The sequence below is a fragment of the Trichechus manatus genome, unplaced genomic scaffold (genome assembly GCF_000243295.1).
Source record: "Trichechus manatus latirostris isolate Lorelei unplaced genomic scaffold, TriManLat1.0 scaffold00015, whole genome shotgun sequence".
NCBI lineage: Eukaryota > Metazoa > Chordata > Mammalia > Sirenia > Trichechidae > Trichechus > Trichechus manatus.
In genome coordinates this window covers 7164587-7182525 of record NW_004443951.1, presented here as the reverse complement: position 1 = coordinate 7182525, position 17939 = coordinate 7164587, and the positions used below count along the sequence as shown (strand labels likewise).

General features: G+C 44.4%; 2 protein-coding genes across 8 annotated transcripts in view; both read right to left on the bottom strand.

The window, feature by feature from the left end:
• The window catches only part of BEND5 (BEN domain containing 5), a 61116-nt gene extending 46096 nt beyond the window's left edge, over positions 1–15020 (bottom strand). Inside the window, exons 1-2 of one of the 6 annotated variants that reach the window (XM_023727095.1) lie at positions 14657–14786; positions 11276–11490 (exon numbers count right to left, since the gene is read on the bottom strand). In XM_023727095.1, coding sequence (XP_023582863.1) covers positions 11276–11309 — 34 coding nt within the window. In that variant the 5' untranslated portion in view covers positions 11310–11490; positions 14657–14786. The other 5 variants (XM_023727096.1, XM_012554277.1, XM_004371764.2 and 2 more) reach the window with 5 other exon arrangements.
• AGBL4 (AGBL carboxypeptidase 4) overlaps positions 1–17939 on the bottom strand; it is a 1625978-nt gene that overhangs the window by 291629 nt on the left and 1316410 nt on the right. The window lies entirely within an intron of this gene.

Sequence of the window (17939 nt, the reverse complement as noted above, 5' to 3'; positions counted from 1 at the left end):
GTAAAACCAAATGAGACTAACGAGGTACAGGAGTCCAGTGACAAGGGCCAGAAGGTAGAAGGGGACGAGGAAGCTGGTGATAGGGAACCCAAGGTTGAGTAAGGATATTGTTGAAGTGTTGTGAGATTGTTAGCCCTTGTCATAGGGCAACATTTGTAGTAACTGTTAAATGAGAAACTATTTTGTTCTGTAAGCCTTCATTTTAAGTGAGAATAACAGCACAATTGGAAGAGCGTAGTCAATGTCACTGAACTGTACATGTAGAAATTTTTGAAAGGGTGTATCTTTGGCTATGTGTATTCTCACCAAAAAAGAAGGTTGAGAAGTTAGACGGTTGACATGTTGTGGGGTTGTTAACCAATGTCATAAAACAATATGTGTACTACTGTTTCATGAGAAACTATTTGTTCTGTAAGTCTTCACCTGAAGTACAATAAAAATAAAAAAAAAAGCAGATTAGGAAACTCAGGTTCCAAATGGTTACTATGTGCATCCCTCCATGCAAAAATCAGGCTTAAGGATGTAGAGGGGGTAGGACCAGACAAGACCTTTATCCTAAGGAGCTCACTGTTGTTCAAGGTCACAGAAGTTAGTGCCATACCATGAAGCATGAGAACCCAGAACTTTTCCTTCCATATCTCAGCATAGTATTTATCAAGAATTTACACTCTGAAGGATTTAGGGTAAGGCCTGGGGACACAGACTAATGAACATCTAGACCACTGGGGACACGAAATAAAAACCATGAAAAGATAATCTAAGATCTCAATACTGAGTTTGAAATAAGGGATAAATAACTGCTGTAGAATTTCAGGGGCAAGGGAGATAACTTCAGTTGTCAATGTAACTATGGAAGACTTTTGACAGGAGGTAGCATTTGAGCTTTGTGATCATGGGTAAGTTACTTTACTTCTCTGAGCCTGTTTCCTCATCTGTGACCTGAAGTAAATAATTCCTACTCACACTGCCAGGAGATTACAAAGGTTATCAATACTATGATGTTAAAAGGAGCCCTGGTGGTGTAGTGGTTAAGAGGTCAGCTGCTAACCAAAAGGTCAGCAGTTCGAATCTACCAGCTGCCCCTTGGAAGTCCTACAGGGCAGTTCTACTCTGTCCTATAGGGTCGCTATAAATTGGAATCAACTCAATGGCAACAGGTTTGGTTTGGTTTTGGAATATGCAAAGAAATGAGCAGAGGAAATGGCACTTGGGCAGTCAATGCTCATAAAAGGATAGTTACGAGAATCTGGATCACACAAGATGAGGAAAGCACAGAAGCCAAAAGAAGAAGGCTGGGAAAACATTTATACTGGAAAGGTTCAGTTATAGGCAGGAGGGAGAGGAGAGATATAAATTAAGCTGGTTGGGGTTACAGTGTAAGTGGCCTTGAATCCCAAATTATGAAAAGCAGAGGTTAGCCTGCAGGTGTGGAAAGAACAAGGAGTCAGACAACATGGATTTTAAGTCCAGTTCTGCTATTTAGCAGGTATGAGAAGTGGCCATATTATTAAGTGTCATTTTCTCTTTCTGTAGAAATGAAGATATAACTTCTACCTCAAGTACGCATCAAATCAGCTGAATAAATAAATGTGCCCTGAAAACAACAGAGCCCTGTGCAGACACATACATGGTGGATAACAAAGCTCAGCAGGAATTACCTGCTGGCCTGGGGCCTACTGCAGGCTTGCTTCTTGAGGTGGAGGCCTGTCTACTGCCTGTCTAGGGAAAGGCAATACTCAGCCATGCTCCACTCCCCACCCAATGAGCTGGAGGCCCCACTCCCACTAGCTATACCCAAGGTTCCACGCTCTCCTATCTAATAGGAATACCCCCCTCCTTGTCTGCTTGACAAATTCAAATTCCACTTAGTCTCCACTCATCTCCTTCTTCTTCCTCAAAGTTCTCATTATACATTATACATACCTTCTTTGTACTTTATTATCTTCCTATGTTGCAATTATCTGCTTACAGGTCTACCTTCCCCACTGGAGTGTGAGCAATCTCAGGACAGGGCCCATATCATAGGCCTGGCCATACAATAGGAACTTATCAAAAAAAATGTTTAATAAAAGAATAATAAAAATAGGCTACCCCAATAAGCACATGAAAGGATGATATTATTACGGAAATGAAAATCAAAACCACAACAGATACCATGTTACACCCACTAGGATAGCTATAATGAAGAAGAGAAAAATAACAAGTGTTAGAGAGGATGTGGAGAAACTGGAACTCTCAGACATTGCTAGTGGGAATGTAAAAGTAGTGCAACTGCTGTTGAAAATAGTTTGGTGGTTTCTCAAAAAGCTAAACATAGAATTACCGTATGACCAGAAATTCCACTTCTAGATAACATACCCAAGAGAAATGAAAATGTATGTCTCCACAAAAACTTGAACATCAATGTTCATGCCAGCATTATTTATAACAGCCAAAATGTGGAAACAACCTAAATATCCTCAACGGATAAATGGATAAACAAAATATAGTATATCCATATAATGGAATATTATTCAGCAATAAAAACGAACGAAGTACTGATACATGCTCCAACGTGAATAAACCTCGAAAACCTTATGCTAAGTGAAAGAAGCCAGATACAAAAGGGCACATATTGTATGATTCCATTTATATGAAATATCCAGAACAGCAAATCCATAGAGGCATAAAGTAGATTAGTAGTTGCCAAGGGCTGGGGGAAAATCGGAAAAGAGAGTGACTGCTAATAGGTAATGGAGGTTTGTTTTTGGGTGGGTGATGAAAATGTTCTAGAATGGCTTCACATTGTGAATATACTAAATATATTAAAACCACTGAATTATACACTTTAAATGGTAAATTTTATGTTATGTGAATTACATTTCAATTAAAAACAAGAGACTACCACTTGTGGAATTTCTACTACATATAAGATACCGCTATAAGGCTCTTCACAAATATTACTACACATCTTAACAACCCTGCAGGTTGGTATTATTAGCCCCATTTTTTTTTTTCCACAAAAGAAGAAATGAGGTTCAAAGAAGTAAACCCCCTTGCCTAAAGTCACCCAGCTGGGAAGAAGCAGAGCCAGAATTTGCTCTAGACTGGTCTGCCTCCCAAGCCCATGCTCTGTCCCCTCTAAACACATGCTTGAAACATGGCAGAGCCAGAAAAATGCTGAATGAATAGATGATGTTTATAGATAAGGACATCCAAATTCCCCAGTCTGAAGTCCAAAGCAGAAGACCAATTTATTCCTGCTTTCCTGCCAGGCCTCTCTGTCCTCAAGAAGTCCCCAGAAGGCAGTAACCATAACCATGCACAACACAGAAACAGGTTGCAGCCAGACCTCAGGGCTTAAATGGGTTCTCTGAAAAGGTAGACTAGGCAGTACAGGAAGCGCTGAACTTACAGGAGTTTCGGAAAAGGTCAGAAGCAGATGGTATCTTGAATCACAGGCCTCCTGACCTGGATCCTGCTGCCTCAATGCTTGTGCAGGGAAATCTTGAGGATCCTCTAAGAGCTAACCACCTGCTGGCTCCTTCTTAATGCTAACCAAGCTCCTTCTTGACCCATGCTCCCTGGAAGAGTGCTCAGGAGGACCTGAGGACTCTACTCATCCTTATCTGTAGATACTGAGCATTTACTTAGCCCTGCTCTGGGTTGGGAAACCCTGGTGGCATAGTAGTTAAGAGCTACAGCTGCTAACCAAAAGGTCGGCAGTTTGAATCCACCAAGTGCTCCTTGGAAACCCTGAGGGGCAGTTCCACTCTGTCCTATAGGGTCACTATGAGTCGGAATTGACTCAATGGCAATGGGTTTGGTTTTTTTTTTTTTTTTTGGTTCTAGGTTGAGAACTGTGCTAGGTGGTTCCTGTCTTTCAGGCTTTTACAACCTAGTATGTGTCAAGAGGAGCCCTGGTGGCACACTGGTTAAGAGCTTGGGGGCTAACCAAAAGGCTGACAGTTTGAATCCCCCAGCTGCTCCTTGGGAACCCTATGGGACACTACTACTCTGTCCTATAAGGGTCGCCACGAGTCAGAAAAGACGAGATGGCAACAAGTTTGGTTTCGTTTTATGTGTCAAGAGCCCCAACTAGAATGCAAGGTTTGAGTTCCTGAGGGATGCTGGCTTACATGGGGCATACTTCTGGTCTCCAGTACTTCCTAACCCTAATCCTGAGTTGAAGGTGATGTCACACATTTATGTCTCATCCATAGAAGAGAATTACTGAACACTCAGTGTCATCATAAAAAGTAAGAAATTGAAGAAATGGTTGGGAGAGGAAGGTCCAGTACCTAATAAAGACAGCCCAGTCTTTTGAGTCAGGTGGTCACAGTTTGGCATTCTGGCTCCGCTACGTACTAACCCTGGGAATTTGGGCAAGCCACTTAACCTGTTTGAATCTCAGTTTCATTTTCTGTATAGTGGGGATAATAAACTGTTTTCCAAGCAGATTATGCATGTAAAACACCAAGTACACTGCCTTTCTTGTCATAGATGTTCATAAACAGTGGCTGTTAGGCTACCCTTGAGGGTTCTGTGTTTGGCTTTTATCCCATGGCAATGAGGACCACGGCAGGTGTCTGACACAGATTGAGACATGATGAAAGAGATGTTTTAGGAAGATTAATGCGGCAGTGGCAAGCAAGATGGATGAAGTATGAGGAAGAGACTGAACACAGGGTGACAAGAAGCTATAACTCTTGACTGGTCACATTAACGAAGGTGAACTGTGGTGTGGATTATCTACGACAGCAAATACTTCACGTAGCATTTTAATGTGGCTTTGGAATATGCTTCTGGCTCTGAATTCCAAAGAACTATAGAAGAAAGTAGCAGTTGACTGGGAAGGATATGGAAAGCTTGCTAATCAGCCTGCCTTTGCAATTGCTCCAAGCTTGAGTCCAAATAATTACAGTCTAGTGTAAACAGAAATAAATGTGTAGCCTCTGAAGAGACAACCTTCACTGGCATGACTTCCTGACACTGTTGTCTCCAGAGCAAGGAAAACTATCAAGGATTTGAGCATCAACTATCTCCTCCCTTCAAGCTACTATGATGTCAGCTAATTGTATTCATCTACTCAACAAATATTGAATAACCACCTACTATATGCAAGACCCTGTGCCAAATTCTTTACAAATACCACTGTATTTAATCTCTGCAATAATTCCACTGAAGCAGAAATGGAGGCTCAAAGAAGCAGGATAGTGTGCATAAATCATAAAGCTATTAAACAGGAGAGCCAGAATTTCAAATCAGGTCTGTTAGACACTCAGGCCCTGTTCCTACCACCTAATTCTCCGACAGGAACAGAGAAAAATTTGCCAAGTTGCCTTAACTTTTTTGATGAATACCAGTGTTGGACTGAAATAAAAAGCACATACAAAATGGTGAACGTGTCAAAATAACTTCCTAAGTTCCTGCCTTTCTCCCAAGACCTTGCCGACGCCCTAGGAGAATGCTGCAACGAATTCCTGAACTGAACTAAGCACTATACGAATATATCTTGATGCCAAACTCCTGAACTACAGAGTTTATCAAGGCCACCAGACTCTAACTAATCCAAAACAGAGTCCCTATTCCAAACCATAAAGAAGTTTCTTGTAAAAATATGGTCAAAGGTGCTCTTCAGAAATATAAAATAACTCGGTATTTGTTATTAATGAGAGGGAAACACACGCCATTAAATTTAGCATTGCAAAAGAAAATGGAGGCATGGCAATAAGCAAATGGTGTTCTAGAAAACACAGATGGAAAGGAAGCCCAGTGCAAGTCTGTCTTCAAAAGTGAAGACAGCCCTGAAGAACTTGTATATACAGGTAAAATGGTTAAGTGCCCTTCTGACTCCTATTTTACATATAATCAGGCCAGATACTAAAAGTAACCCAAGGTCAGAGAGTCTAACTTGGTGTAGTGCTCCTAGTTAGGTGAAACTGTAAAAGGCAAAACATGAAACGTTTTACTAAGGTTTTGTCTTTTTAAAAAAATAATATCTATAGGCAAGTTTAAAGTTTTAAATTGTACAAAACCCCTGTAAAATCTTCCATTTGCATTAAAAACAGACATGCCACAGAAAGCACATGCACACTGCATTCTCTGGCTCATGGTGTTTGTTTTTATAAAATCCCAAGCAGACAAAATTCTCAAGTTTCAAGGATTGTATCAAGCGGAGACAACAAAAAGAAGAGTGCCCTGCTGTGGTACAGCAGAAAGAAATCAGGAGATATTGACTCGAGTCCTAGCTCTGTCACTAACTCGCCAGGTGACACTCACTTCCTCTCTCTAGGCTTTGGTTTTCTTTTCTGTAAAACATGGGGGCTCTACTAGAAAATCTCAACAGGTGCTTCCAGCTGGGTGACCTCTGGCCAGCTATGGGGACTTCCAGGTCTCTCTCCTCATCTGTGTACTGCAGAATAAGAGTAGATGATCTATAAGATTCCTCCAAGTGGACATGTTTGAAGAAACTCCCTACTAAGGCCAACCCAAAACAGAGAGAAGGAACTGTTAACCAGGTTTCAGGAGGTCTTCTTGCTCTGACTCCTACTGCCTCCCTGGGCCTGACACAGGGCTGGGGCACAGAAAAAACCAGGAACCCCATTCTGCAGGGTCATCTGTCCAGCCTCCCTCATGTGCTTCACCAGGCTATTGCCCGGGTAATAAATGGCCCCAGCATAGAATCACAGAGGGGCAAAATATGGGGGGAAGGACAAGCCTTTCATGCTAAGGCCAAGCCCCAGGAGGATTTAAAACATACGACTGCTCCTCACATGAGCTCGTCCTTCTAAATCACTCCTCTCCACAAGGGTGGCTCCATGACTAAGCAAACTGTTCTCTCACAACTAGTAGCCCACCATTGTCCTTAAAAGGTGTCTACCATTTAATGAGCACCTACTATGTGCCAAACACTTTATATATAACCTTGCTAAATAACACAGTGGGAAGGTGGGTGGTTACTATCTCTACATTACAGATGAGGCACCTGGAACTCAGAGAAGCGAATGAACTAATCACCCAAGGTCACACAGATTGTAAGCAGCAGAGTCACAATTTGAGTCCAGAAAGTCTGATTTGAATCCATCCTCTTTCTGCTTTCTGCGAAGCCCTGCTGGCACAGTGGTTACGAGCTCAGCTGCTAACCAAAAGGTTGGCAGTCTGAATCCACCAGCCACTCCTTAATAACCATATGGGGCAGTTCTACTCTGTCCATAGGGTCGCTATGAGCTGGAATCCACTTGACAACAATGGATTTTTCTGGTTTCTGCTTTCTAATACTTCCTTGTGGATATTTAAAGAAGTGACCTAGAAGTCACTTAAAACTCTGCCATGGTGCCTGACTCTATACTAGAATATCCCTGACTTCCTTGTTACCTCCAGTGACAGGGAGCTCATCACTATGCTGGAAGTCCTTGTTCATCAGCTCTGCTGTTATTACATTGCCCTTACCCAACCCTTATGAATTCCACTCTCTGGCTCCAGCTCTGCTCTTTGGACCCCACTGAACAAGTCTGATCTTTTCTCCATGAAGCAAAACTAGGTACTGAAAACTACTAAAATATCATCCTTTGCAAATCTTTTCTTTCTGAGCTTATATAAGTAGCTGTCCTATTCTGTGTCTCACATTACCAACTAGCCCAGAGGAAAAGGTAATTATTGTGTAGTTAAAACACACAAACAAAACAAAAACATAACCCTAGACCTGGGATTTCCTGTCATCTTTTTTGGGCTCCTCTTCTTCGGCTGTGCCCTTAAAAGCTGGTGTTCTGAAGGGTTGTGTCCTTAAAAGCTGGTGTTCTGGAGAGTTCTGCCTTTGCATGCTTCTCTCACTATGCACTCTCTCCCGCTGTGACCTCACCTCTCCCATGGCAAATGACTTCCAAATCGGGATCTTCAGCTTGAAATGCTCTCTTGAGTCTTGGACGCACATGCCCAACTGCTCTCCTAGCATATCTACCCAGATATCCCACAGGCCTCTCAGCTTCAGTGTGTTTCAAACTATCAACTTCAACTAACTCAAATGATCACAAGCCGCTGCAAATGCCCCTCCAGCAGTCCCATCACGGGAGGAGAGCCCAGAGACCGTCCTTCCCCATCATCACCACTACCAGCCAGTTACCAAGTCCCATGGATTCTCCTTCCTTAACGCATCTCAGATCCACCACCAACCATCACACCTTAGTTTAGGTCCCACAATTTTAACAGGACTGACTCACACTTCTCTCCAAGCCTAGTCTATGTGGGAAGACTTAGCCCAATGCCTGGTACCTAGATAGCACGCACTAAACAATTGTTTGAATAGCTCTCTACCCACTGCTGTCAAGTCGAGCCCAACCCTATAGGACAGAGGAGAACTGCCCAATAGGGTTTCCAAGGATGTAAATCTTTACGGAAGCAGGCTGCCACATTTTTCTCCTGTGCGGAGTGGCTGGTGGGTTTGAATCACTGACCTTTTGGTTAGCAGCCGAGAGCTTTAACCACTGTGCAACCAGGGCTCCTGAATAGCTCTCTATACCCCAATAAAACAAGGAAGCTCTACCTTCCAAGGATGTAGAGTATGTGGGAACTCCTAGCACTGAACTTGGAGCCTGGTGGCTACTTAATAAATAATTGGTAAATTGGTATTTGAAAGCAAAAATGGCCTAGTATGCTTCCTGTATTTCCCTCCAACATAAGGCTGACCATCTAGTACAACTTAATACTTGCAGAATTTAAATGAACCAAAGAAAACCTCCTCAGTTTATGTATGTTTTTCTAGTAAGCATTTGTAAATGAAGACTGCCCAAATCTTCTTTCTCTGATGAGTTTATAAGATGAAGCAGGTAGGCACAGTGGAAAGAGCACTAGTCTGGGAGTCAAAGTCCTTAATTTGAATCCCATTTTTCTGGTGCGTTTTTAAAAATAAAAACCAGTGTGCTCTTAAACAATAAAACACCACATAAAAAAGCAAGGCCTCAGCTTGCCTAGGTCAAATCTTTCTTTCAGCCCGTGAACCAGAACTCTGAAGTGCTCTGTAGAACATGCTGTTTATTCATAACAAATGTGTGGTTCTCAAACATGGAGAAATCACATCAGACTTAATCTTCGATGGTTAACATTCCGGTAGAATCTACAACAGATGACAGCAGGCAAGTTCCGATCTTTGCTCCAACGTGTATCAGCAGAACATGTCGAAACCTAAATTAAAAGTTTTCACTCACTTTAAAAAAAAAAAAAAAAAGCCTTGTTGGCAGTCTCCCACTGATGACATGCAACAATCTTTGCAAATGAAATCGGCTAGTCCCCTGCTTCGCTGCTAACTTTGCAGAAGTTCCAAAGCATTTCTGGAGCAAGTGATCTATTTGGACTGACAATGCCAAGCTGGGACCTGAGCCCTGAATGAGCTAAAATTACCAAAGCGAGAAGAACGTAGCTTTGGAAGCTATTCTCCCCAAGTGTGGGGTTTCTTCTAGTTGAGGGAGTGATAAAGAATGCTGACTTTTTCCAGATGAACAAAGCTGAATGAAGCCTCAAAATCCCGCTGTAGGTTTCTGTTCTGAAAAACAAGTTGCTGCCACAGAGGCTCCTGTCTCCCCTACTTCCTCTCCCAAGCGTGCAAATACACCTGTCTTCCTAAAGTTCAACACGGAATGGCTTGTGTGAACTATGTGCTGGGTACTGTGGATATAGGGACTAGAAAGATAGGCCCTGTCCTGGAGGAGCTCACTGTCTGTCAGGAAGACAGGCACATTCCCAAGTAACCAAACAAGGCACAAAATGCTCAGATCCATACGCAAGAAACAGACAAAGTGAAACAAGAGTTCCAGTGGGAACTTGGGGGCAGAGGGCGGGACAGGGAATGCCCCTGAGGCAGGTGCTTCCAGTGCCCTTTGTCCACTCCTCTATCATAGCTCTCAGAATGCTGGACTACAAACTTCTATCACGTCTGTTTTCCCCACTGGAAGCTGAGCTCCACGTGGGCAGAGGCCCCATGTCCCGTGTCAGACAATGATTAATCCATCCTGGCTACTTCAAATGAGTTCACGAAGGTGTGTTCCCAGAATGGCATGAAATACCACAGGTGTAGAGGATAGAGAGGGAATCCCTAGGTGGTGCAAATGGTTAACATGCTCAGCTGCTAACCGAAAGGCTGGAGGTTTAAGTTCACCCAGAGGCATCACAGAAGAAAGGCCTGGCGATCCACTTCCAGAAAATCAGCCACTGAAAATCTATGGCGCACAGTTCTACTCTGACACATGTAGAGTTGTCATGAGTCAGAGTCGACTCTGTGGCAACTGTTTTTTCAGGGGAAAAGGGAAAGGTAAGTGAGTCTGGAGAAGTAAGGTAGGGCTGGGGCTGGTCTGAGGAGGGCTAAGAATGCTAGGCTAAGAAGCTGAAGCTTTATTTACTAGGCAACTGGGAGCTACAGAGGGTTCTAAGGAAAGTAGTGAATTGATGAAGATAGTGTTTTAAAAGATCATTCTGACAGGAATTTGGAAAACCATCTGGAGACATAGATGAGTAAGAGCTGATACAGGCCTGAACTGGGCAATGGTAGGGGAGCTGGAAAGGAAAGCCTTAAAAGATATACAAAGCCCACTGAGCATTGGTCTTATCCTGAGCTCCCTCTCTCTCCACTGCCTGGCTTCTACATCTCTTTAGCGTTTATGTTAGGCTCCCCAGACTATAAACTCCTATGGGTAGTGCTCTCTTCCTCATCATCACTCAGACTCCTACAGAAACCTGACATGGCAGGGGTTGAAAAGTCAGCCCCTGTCTCCCTGGGCCGTGCTGTCGTTTCTACCCCAGTACCTCAGATGGGTTAGTGCACTGGTGCATTCGCTATTACCCTGCTGGGCCAGGCACACAGCAAGTAGTAACGAAACACATGACAACAAAGGTAATTTAGCACACGCAAAACATAAAAACACAGCACAGGCGCCTGGAGAAAACGACACAGAATTTTAAGACCTAGAGAAACCAGTTCTGGGCCCCTAAAAAACAAATACTCAACACCATGAACCCTGGTAGCAGGCTGGACTGCAGTTAGACAATGGGGAGCGTGCACTTACACAACCTGCTTGGGAGATAAACAGGAGTAAGGAGAGACCACAGCTCAAAGGTGAGCAAAGCCTTGAGCTCTGTGGGCCTTCCATGCAGAGTAGGGCTCCTTTGAGATTTCCCAGGAAAATGACAATTGAAGTGAGGCAAGGTGTGTATCTGCTCTGTAGAAGGGAGGCTGGAAATGGAAGAAGAGTGAGCACAGAGCTTTAAAACACAGAAACTAAAATCTTCTCCTGCCTCGAAAACTTGCCTTGAACTGTATGCTTCATGGACGGTTTCTTCATTTCCTTTTCACTCCTTCCAAGCCATGCTGTGAGGCTGACAGGAACATCAACTACTTTACAAAGGAGACTGCCAAATGGGGGCCTGGCACTGGAAGACCTGTATTCCAATTCCAGCTTTGCTATTTGTTAGCTGTGTGCCTGCAGGCAAGTACCTAACATCTCTGAGCCTCAGTCTTCTTATCTATAAAATGGAAATAATAATCATAATGATATTTACCCACCAGGTCACAGGGAGGACTAACAGAGATAATGCACAGACACATAGCAAGAGAGACAATAAGGGTGTTGGGGTTTTTTTTTTTTTTTCTTTCTTCCTTGAACTGGAATTGGAACTCGGTGAGAAGAGGGCCATACACTAAGGTTGGACACACACCAAAACTATGGTATGGATCACCAACTGCTGGAAAAATGCGAAGTCCCACAGCAGCTGGCTTGACGTTTCCTGGGTACAAGAAGAGGTACCTTTCAAGACAGCTCTGGCTTGGCCTGTGCAAATACTGAGTAAAGTAACACGCTCCTCACAGAAAATGAAAGCGTCCCTAAAGCCACCTCTGAAACCATGCTTTTGGTACCATAGCTAATCCTGCAAACATGACGCCACCTCTGCTGCCCACCTTGAGGGCTCCTCTCCTCACGCTTGTACCACAGCACAGTGGTGCTTACATCCAGGAGATGCCAGAAGATGAGCTCCTCAAGATGAAGCCACTGCAAGCAATTCTCAGAGCCATGAAGTTTAAGTTAGATGGGGTTTCAAGACACACAGGAGACTTCTTCTAGGATAAATGAATTCCAAAACCTATCTTGGCCCTTCCAACCAGGTCTGTAGCCAGGGCAGCCGCTCCAATTTAAAAATTAACCAGCTGACTGGAATTTAAAATGTGGGCTAGCCAACCAAGTTGCTGCCTCTTTTTTCTTTCTCACCCCAAGAAAAAATTGGAGGTGGGGGAAAGTACTTTTCAACTCACTTTGCTGAAACTGGCACCAATGCTGCTTCTCCACATCTCTGCCAGTTTCCAGATGTTGCTTAGATTTTTTTTTTTAGAAAAATAATGCTAGAGATTTACTAACATTCCAACTTAGAGGATGGATAGTCTCTAGGTTCAAGATTCATGGGTTCTCAGGCCAATAACTATATGTGCTTACTTATGAGGGCTTACATCGATTTTAAAATGAGAGTTGGTGGGGGCTGCCATCTACCTTAGTGGTCTCTGCAATGCTTGAAGAGCCACGCATAGTGTATACATGTCTGCTGAATGAATGAATCAGGCATTTGACCAATTCCTTCAGGTTGGAATCCCTGCTGAGAATCTGCATTTCTAACAAGTTCCCGTAAAGCTGCTGGTTAGGGACCAATTCTGAGAACCACTAGTAGAGCAATGTTTCTCAAAATTTATTACACGTAAGAATCATCTTAGAATCTTGTTAAAATATAGATTCTGATTCAGTATATCTAGGGTGGAAATACAAATTCTCAGCAGGGGTTTGAACCTTGGAACGAACTGGTTCAAAGCTCTGGAATGAATGAACAATCTCTACCAAAAGGAAAACAGCCATTATACACCAGGACATGTACCACTGACTCCCTCTGACACACATCACTTCCACTCTCCTACTGCCCTTCCAGGTCTAGGAGTATGATACAGTCAGCAAGAAGCACACTTTCCTTTCTTCCACCAAACGGGAAGCTAAGATTATAACCTAGATATAACTTCCTCAGGCCTATACTCTTGGGAAATAAATTCCTAATCCCTTCCCTCAGTAATTAAAAGTAAATAAGCAAAATAAATAAATAAACCCTAATTAGTTACATAGGTTTCCCTTTTCTACATACTCCCCCTTCACTCAGTTTTTCTGCCCCAGGTGTATGGCAGTGGGTAGGTCTATAGCCCTGCTCCAGGGCTGGTCAGGGAGGTAGAGACGACACAACCTGGTAAAAGGGCCCTGGATGCTGATCAGTTTGCTCAGTTCCCATTCTCTCACTCCTCAACTCCTACAAATCTGCTTTAAAGAGTTAACATAAGGTGGTGGAAAGGAACTAGTGTCAGGAGCCTGGGTTCTAATATACTGGTAACTTACCATGGAACCCTGGGCAAGTCACTTCTCCCTTCTGAACCACAGTTTCCTCATCTGCCTAAAGTAAGTGGGACATATGCTGGGTTCATCTTCCAGGCTAAATGTGAGGAGGCAAAGGAACTTGAAAAAAATAGTTAAAGTCTCAAAATTTCAAAACAAAATAGCAATATCTTCATTTTTTTCCTAACTCTTGGTCTTCTCTTCCAAGTGGAGGGCAGGGGGGCTTACTGTCTCTGTCCACTCTAAGATACATCTTCATTATAAGAGCCTCTTAGCTGCTCCACCAAAAGGAAGTGATACTTTCCTCTTCCCTTCATGTTTATACCCAAGCCTCCTAGAGCTAGCTGGAAACAAAAGCCAGCTGCCTTCTCCTTTCTAAGGAAAAGGTGCCTCAGCACAGCAGAAAGAGTTCTGGTAAAGAAGCCTGAAGGGCTGGTTCTTGTCCTATCACCAAATGAACCTCAGTATCCTCATCTGTCAAGTGGGTATGAGACTACCTGCCTTGCCTATCTCTCAGGACCTTGGGAGAGCATGGATGGGAGATATGATCTGGTCTTATCATGACCTAGAAACCCTTTCCTGGCCCTCACTCAGGGAGCCTTCTTGGAGATGGAGAAGTAGTGTGGAGGCTGAAGGATGCCTTAGGGCTTCTTCCTCTTTACCTCTGCCACCTGGACAGGGAGAGGCAGGAGAAAGTGGTGCCAGGAGTACTGAAGTTCAAGGCCTCCTCATCTTGTCCACTGATGGCCTGATGGGACAAGGATGTCACAGCTTCCCTCTAGGAAGTGGAGCTCCCACCTAGAAGGGTCTGACAATATCTGCCTTGCCTCCTCACTCCAAGGAGGTAACCAAGGGCCTTAAAGGAAAAGAGATAGACAGCTTGGGAAACTTGAGACAGAAAGGAAGAGAGAGAGAACTACCTGTGAAAGAGGTAAAGAGAAGGCGAGAGAGAGAGACAGGAAGGTACAAACAGGCTGGGAAAGTGAAGAGAATACAGACAAACAGAAAGGAGGGCAGACACGGATGAAGAGATGGAGACAGACTGACAGCGCGGGAGTGTCGGAGGCGGGGAAGACAAAGGGGACCATCCTGTATTTTTAACTGGTCTGGCCTTTTAGAGACGCCTCGTCCCCAAAAGAAAAGCCCCGGGGGCGGGAGGAGGAGGCAGAAGCAAGCAGTGGCTTCTCCGGCCTCCTCCGCCACAGGCGCCCGGTCCCCTCCCCGAGTCCCGGTCCCCGCCCCGGTCCCACCGTCCCTCCCGCCCGCTCGCTCACCTGCCAGCGCCAGGATCTGGGCCTTGTGAAGCAACAGCGCGCCCCAGTCGCGGGGGGCGCGCGGGGGGCTCTCGGGCCCGGCGCCCAGCTCCTCCGGGCCCCGGTACACGGCGTACACCTTCTGGTTGTCAAAATCCAGCCGCGAGCGGGGGCTGAAGTCGCGCACGCACGACACGGGCAGCGCGTAGCAGACGTTGTCCTCCAGGAACCGCACAAAGGCGTACATGGTGAGCGCCGGGGGCGGGCCCCAGTCGGGCCGGTCAGCCCGCGGGGCGGGTGCTGAGGTGGGGACCCCGCGGGGAGCGCGGGGAGCGCGAGCCGCGCAGCCGGGCCGGGGGCGGCTCCCCAGGACCCGGGCTCCCCCCACTGTTATTGTTCCTGAAAGCACCGCTCTGCCAATCGGCTGCTCTCGCCTGGGCGCGGAAAAGGGAGGGAGAGAGAGAAAGGGGGGTTGGGGGCGGATGAGGGGGGTTTGGAAGCGCACCGCCGCTCGCAAAGTCAGACCCGAGCAATCACAGCCGGAGCGAGATTCAGGTAGGGAGGGGAAAGGACAGAGAGGTTGAATTGAAATAATAATAAAAACAATAGTATTGCAGAAAAAATGCATCGACTAAAAGTCGCGCTGCGGGCAGGATTATATTGCATCAACGTCATGCTGCAAAATAAATTGCATTGCAACAAAACTGCAATGCAAAGGAGAGGAGGAATGTGAGAAAATGCAGGCGGGTGGATGGGAGAGGGCAATCTTGTTTGAATCCCAAAGTGTAAACTTGCATTGCAAGCGAACAGAATTTTGGAGTGTTTCATATTTAGCCACTCCACCTCCCACAGCTCCATTAGTTCGCTTTTTTTTTTTTTTTTTTTGCAAAACTGCCAACTCCCTCCGCGAGGTGGGTCAGTCAGACAGAAACGTTCCCCAAGAGCTGCCAAACCAGTTTTGATCAGAACTAGGACTTATCTGGGATTTCCAGTTGAACCAGCTGGCTTGGGTGGTGGAGGGTTTGTCAAGGGCTGCTCTCAGCCTGAGGGAGAAGTGGTGTGGCTATCCCCTGTCATCTACCTCCATTGAGGAACCTCCTCCACAGCGTACCCATGCTGAGCTGGGACCCGTTGGAATGGAGCAGGGAGTGGAGGAGTGCTCTGAGGAAGGCAGGCCCAAGGCTAGTTTGGCATTTCTGGAGAACTTTGAGAAGTTCAGGAATGGGACTCTGTGGTACACCAGTCTTCGTTCTGTCTACCACATCAGAGGAGGTTAGCCTACTTATATCCCCATTGCCTAGCCCAGGACCTGACATTTGGTAGGGGCTCAATAAATTTTGGGTGAGTAATAATAAACATTCACATTTACTCAGCCATCCATCCATTAATTATTTTATCCGAGGAACAAGTATCCATTGAGTACTTACTACATGCCAGGTTCTGGGGTAGGCCCTGAAGGTAGAGAGATGAACAGATAGGACAAAAAACACCTGACTTCCTGGGCCTTGCAGAGTTAGTGTATCAGAACTTGAGTCTCAGTTTTGGATTCTTGTGCCAAAAATAAGCTACTGTATGAACAATACACCTTCCCAGTCTTCTCCACCCTTATCATCTGTTGTGGGAGTATAAAAAGTATAACTAAATAATTATGTTATAGTGATAGAAGTGTTCTATAGAGGAATGCTTAATGGAGGTAGTGGATTCAACTAAATGCTATATATAAAAAGAGAAAGAAAAAACAAGCAGCTAACAAAATAAATGTACTGAAATGTTAACAGTGATTCTCTTGGAGTTTCTTAATAGTGGTGAGTGTTTTCCCTTGTATTGTTATATATATATATACACAATCTTCTGCAGTGAGCAGGCATTACTTCTATAGTCAGAAAATGTTAAGCATTATAATAACAAGGCACTGTGCTCACATTTCAGATCAGCCACACTCATAATGAAGCAAGACAAGTCAAAACTCCCAAGCCATTTTCACTGTGGTTTGGGGAGTATGTTATACAAGTGAACCCTATCAACACATGTTTCCCAGATCCAAAAGCACAGGTTAGATCAAGTTCCTTTAAACCAGCTCACTGCTATGTATACAGTGCCAACCAGGTATGACCATGAGTCATTTTGCTGCAGATGTTGGTCCCACCATGCCCTCCACACACACAAAAAGAGGGCCACTCAGTTGTTTGAGCAGATTCATCTTCATGATTGTGATTTCTTTGGACTAATCTTAAATGGGAGCCCTGGTGGCACAGTGGTTAAGAGCTGAGGCTGTTAACCAAAAGGTTGGCAGTTCGAATCCACCAGCTGCTCCCTGGAAACCCTATGAGGCAGTTCTACTCTGTCCTATAGGGTTGCTATGAGTCAGAGTCGACTTGACGGCAATGGGTTTGGTTTGGTTTTGGTTTAATCTTAAATGAGTTATTTTAAGAATACTTTCCTATGGTGGTCAAGAAGAAGTAATGTGTAGCAAGATTTCCAATAATTTACAAGATGTATCATGCAGAATTGACCACATTTAATGAAAGTTCATCAAGCTGCAGACTATGTTTGCAAAATGATTTCAAGTAGCATCATGGCCAATCTCCTGTCTGCATCTAAATGAGGGTGAACTGAAAATCCATTACTAGTCTCATCTCTCACACCTTCCTGGACACAGTATACTCCAGACACATGAAACTATTTGACATGTCCTAAGACAACATGCTTTTTCAAGCACCAAGCTTTTATGCTTGCTCTGCCCTCAACCTGGACATTCTTCCTCCTGAGTGCATGGTACCTCAGCTAACCCGAAGAACCAGTCTAATGTCATCTCCTTTGTGAAGTCTTTCCCAACTACCTCCATTCCCCAAGCATAGGCAGTCATTTTACTATTTTTCCCAGCACCTTTTATTTTCCTTCATTACAATAAGAGCTCTTTGAGGGCAGACATAAAGACTGAGTAACCTTAGCATCCCAGGTACCTAGCATAGGGCTGAGGAGTAAATGCTTATAAAACATGTATATTAAAGAAAGACACAGAGAGAACAGGAGTAACAGACCCCTTGCACAGTTTTTCTTAAACTTTTTCAGAGTTGAAGCTGAATCCCAACTCTGTCTTTCCCATGACCAGTGAATAAAGGCAGAACAATGATTCCATTTCTTTTAAGACTGATACATTCCCAGATATAAGCTTATCCATCTATGAGCAGCTAATATTTGACAAAGGCCCAAAGTCCATTAATTGGGGAAAAGACAGTCTCTTTAACAAATGGTGCTAGCATAACTGGATATCTATATGCAAAAAACTGAAACAAGACCCATA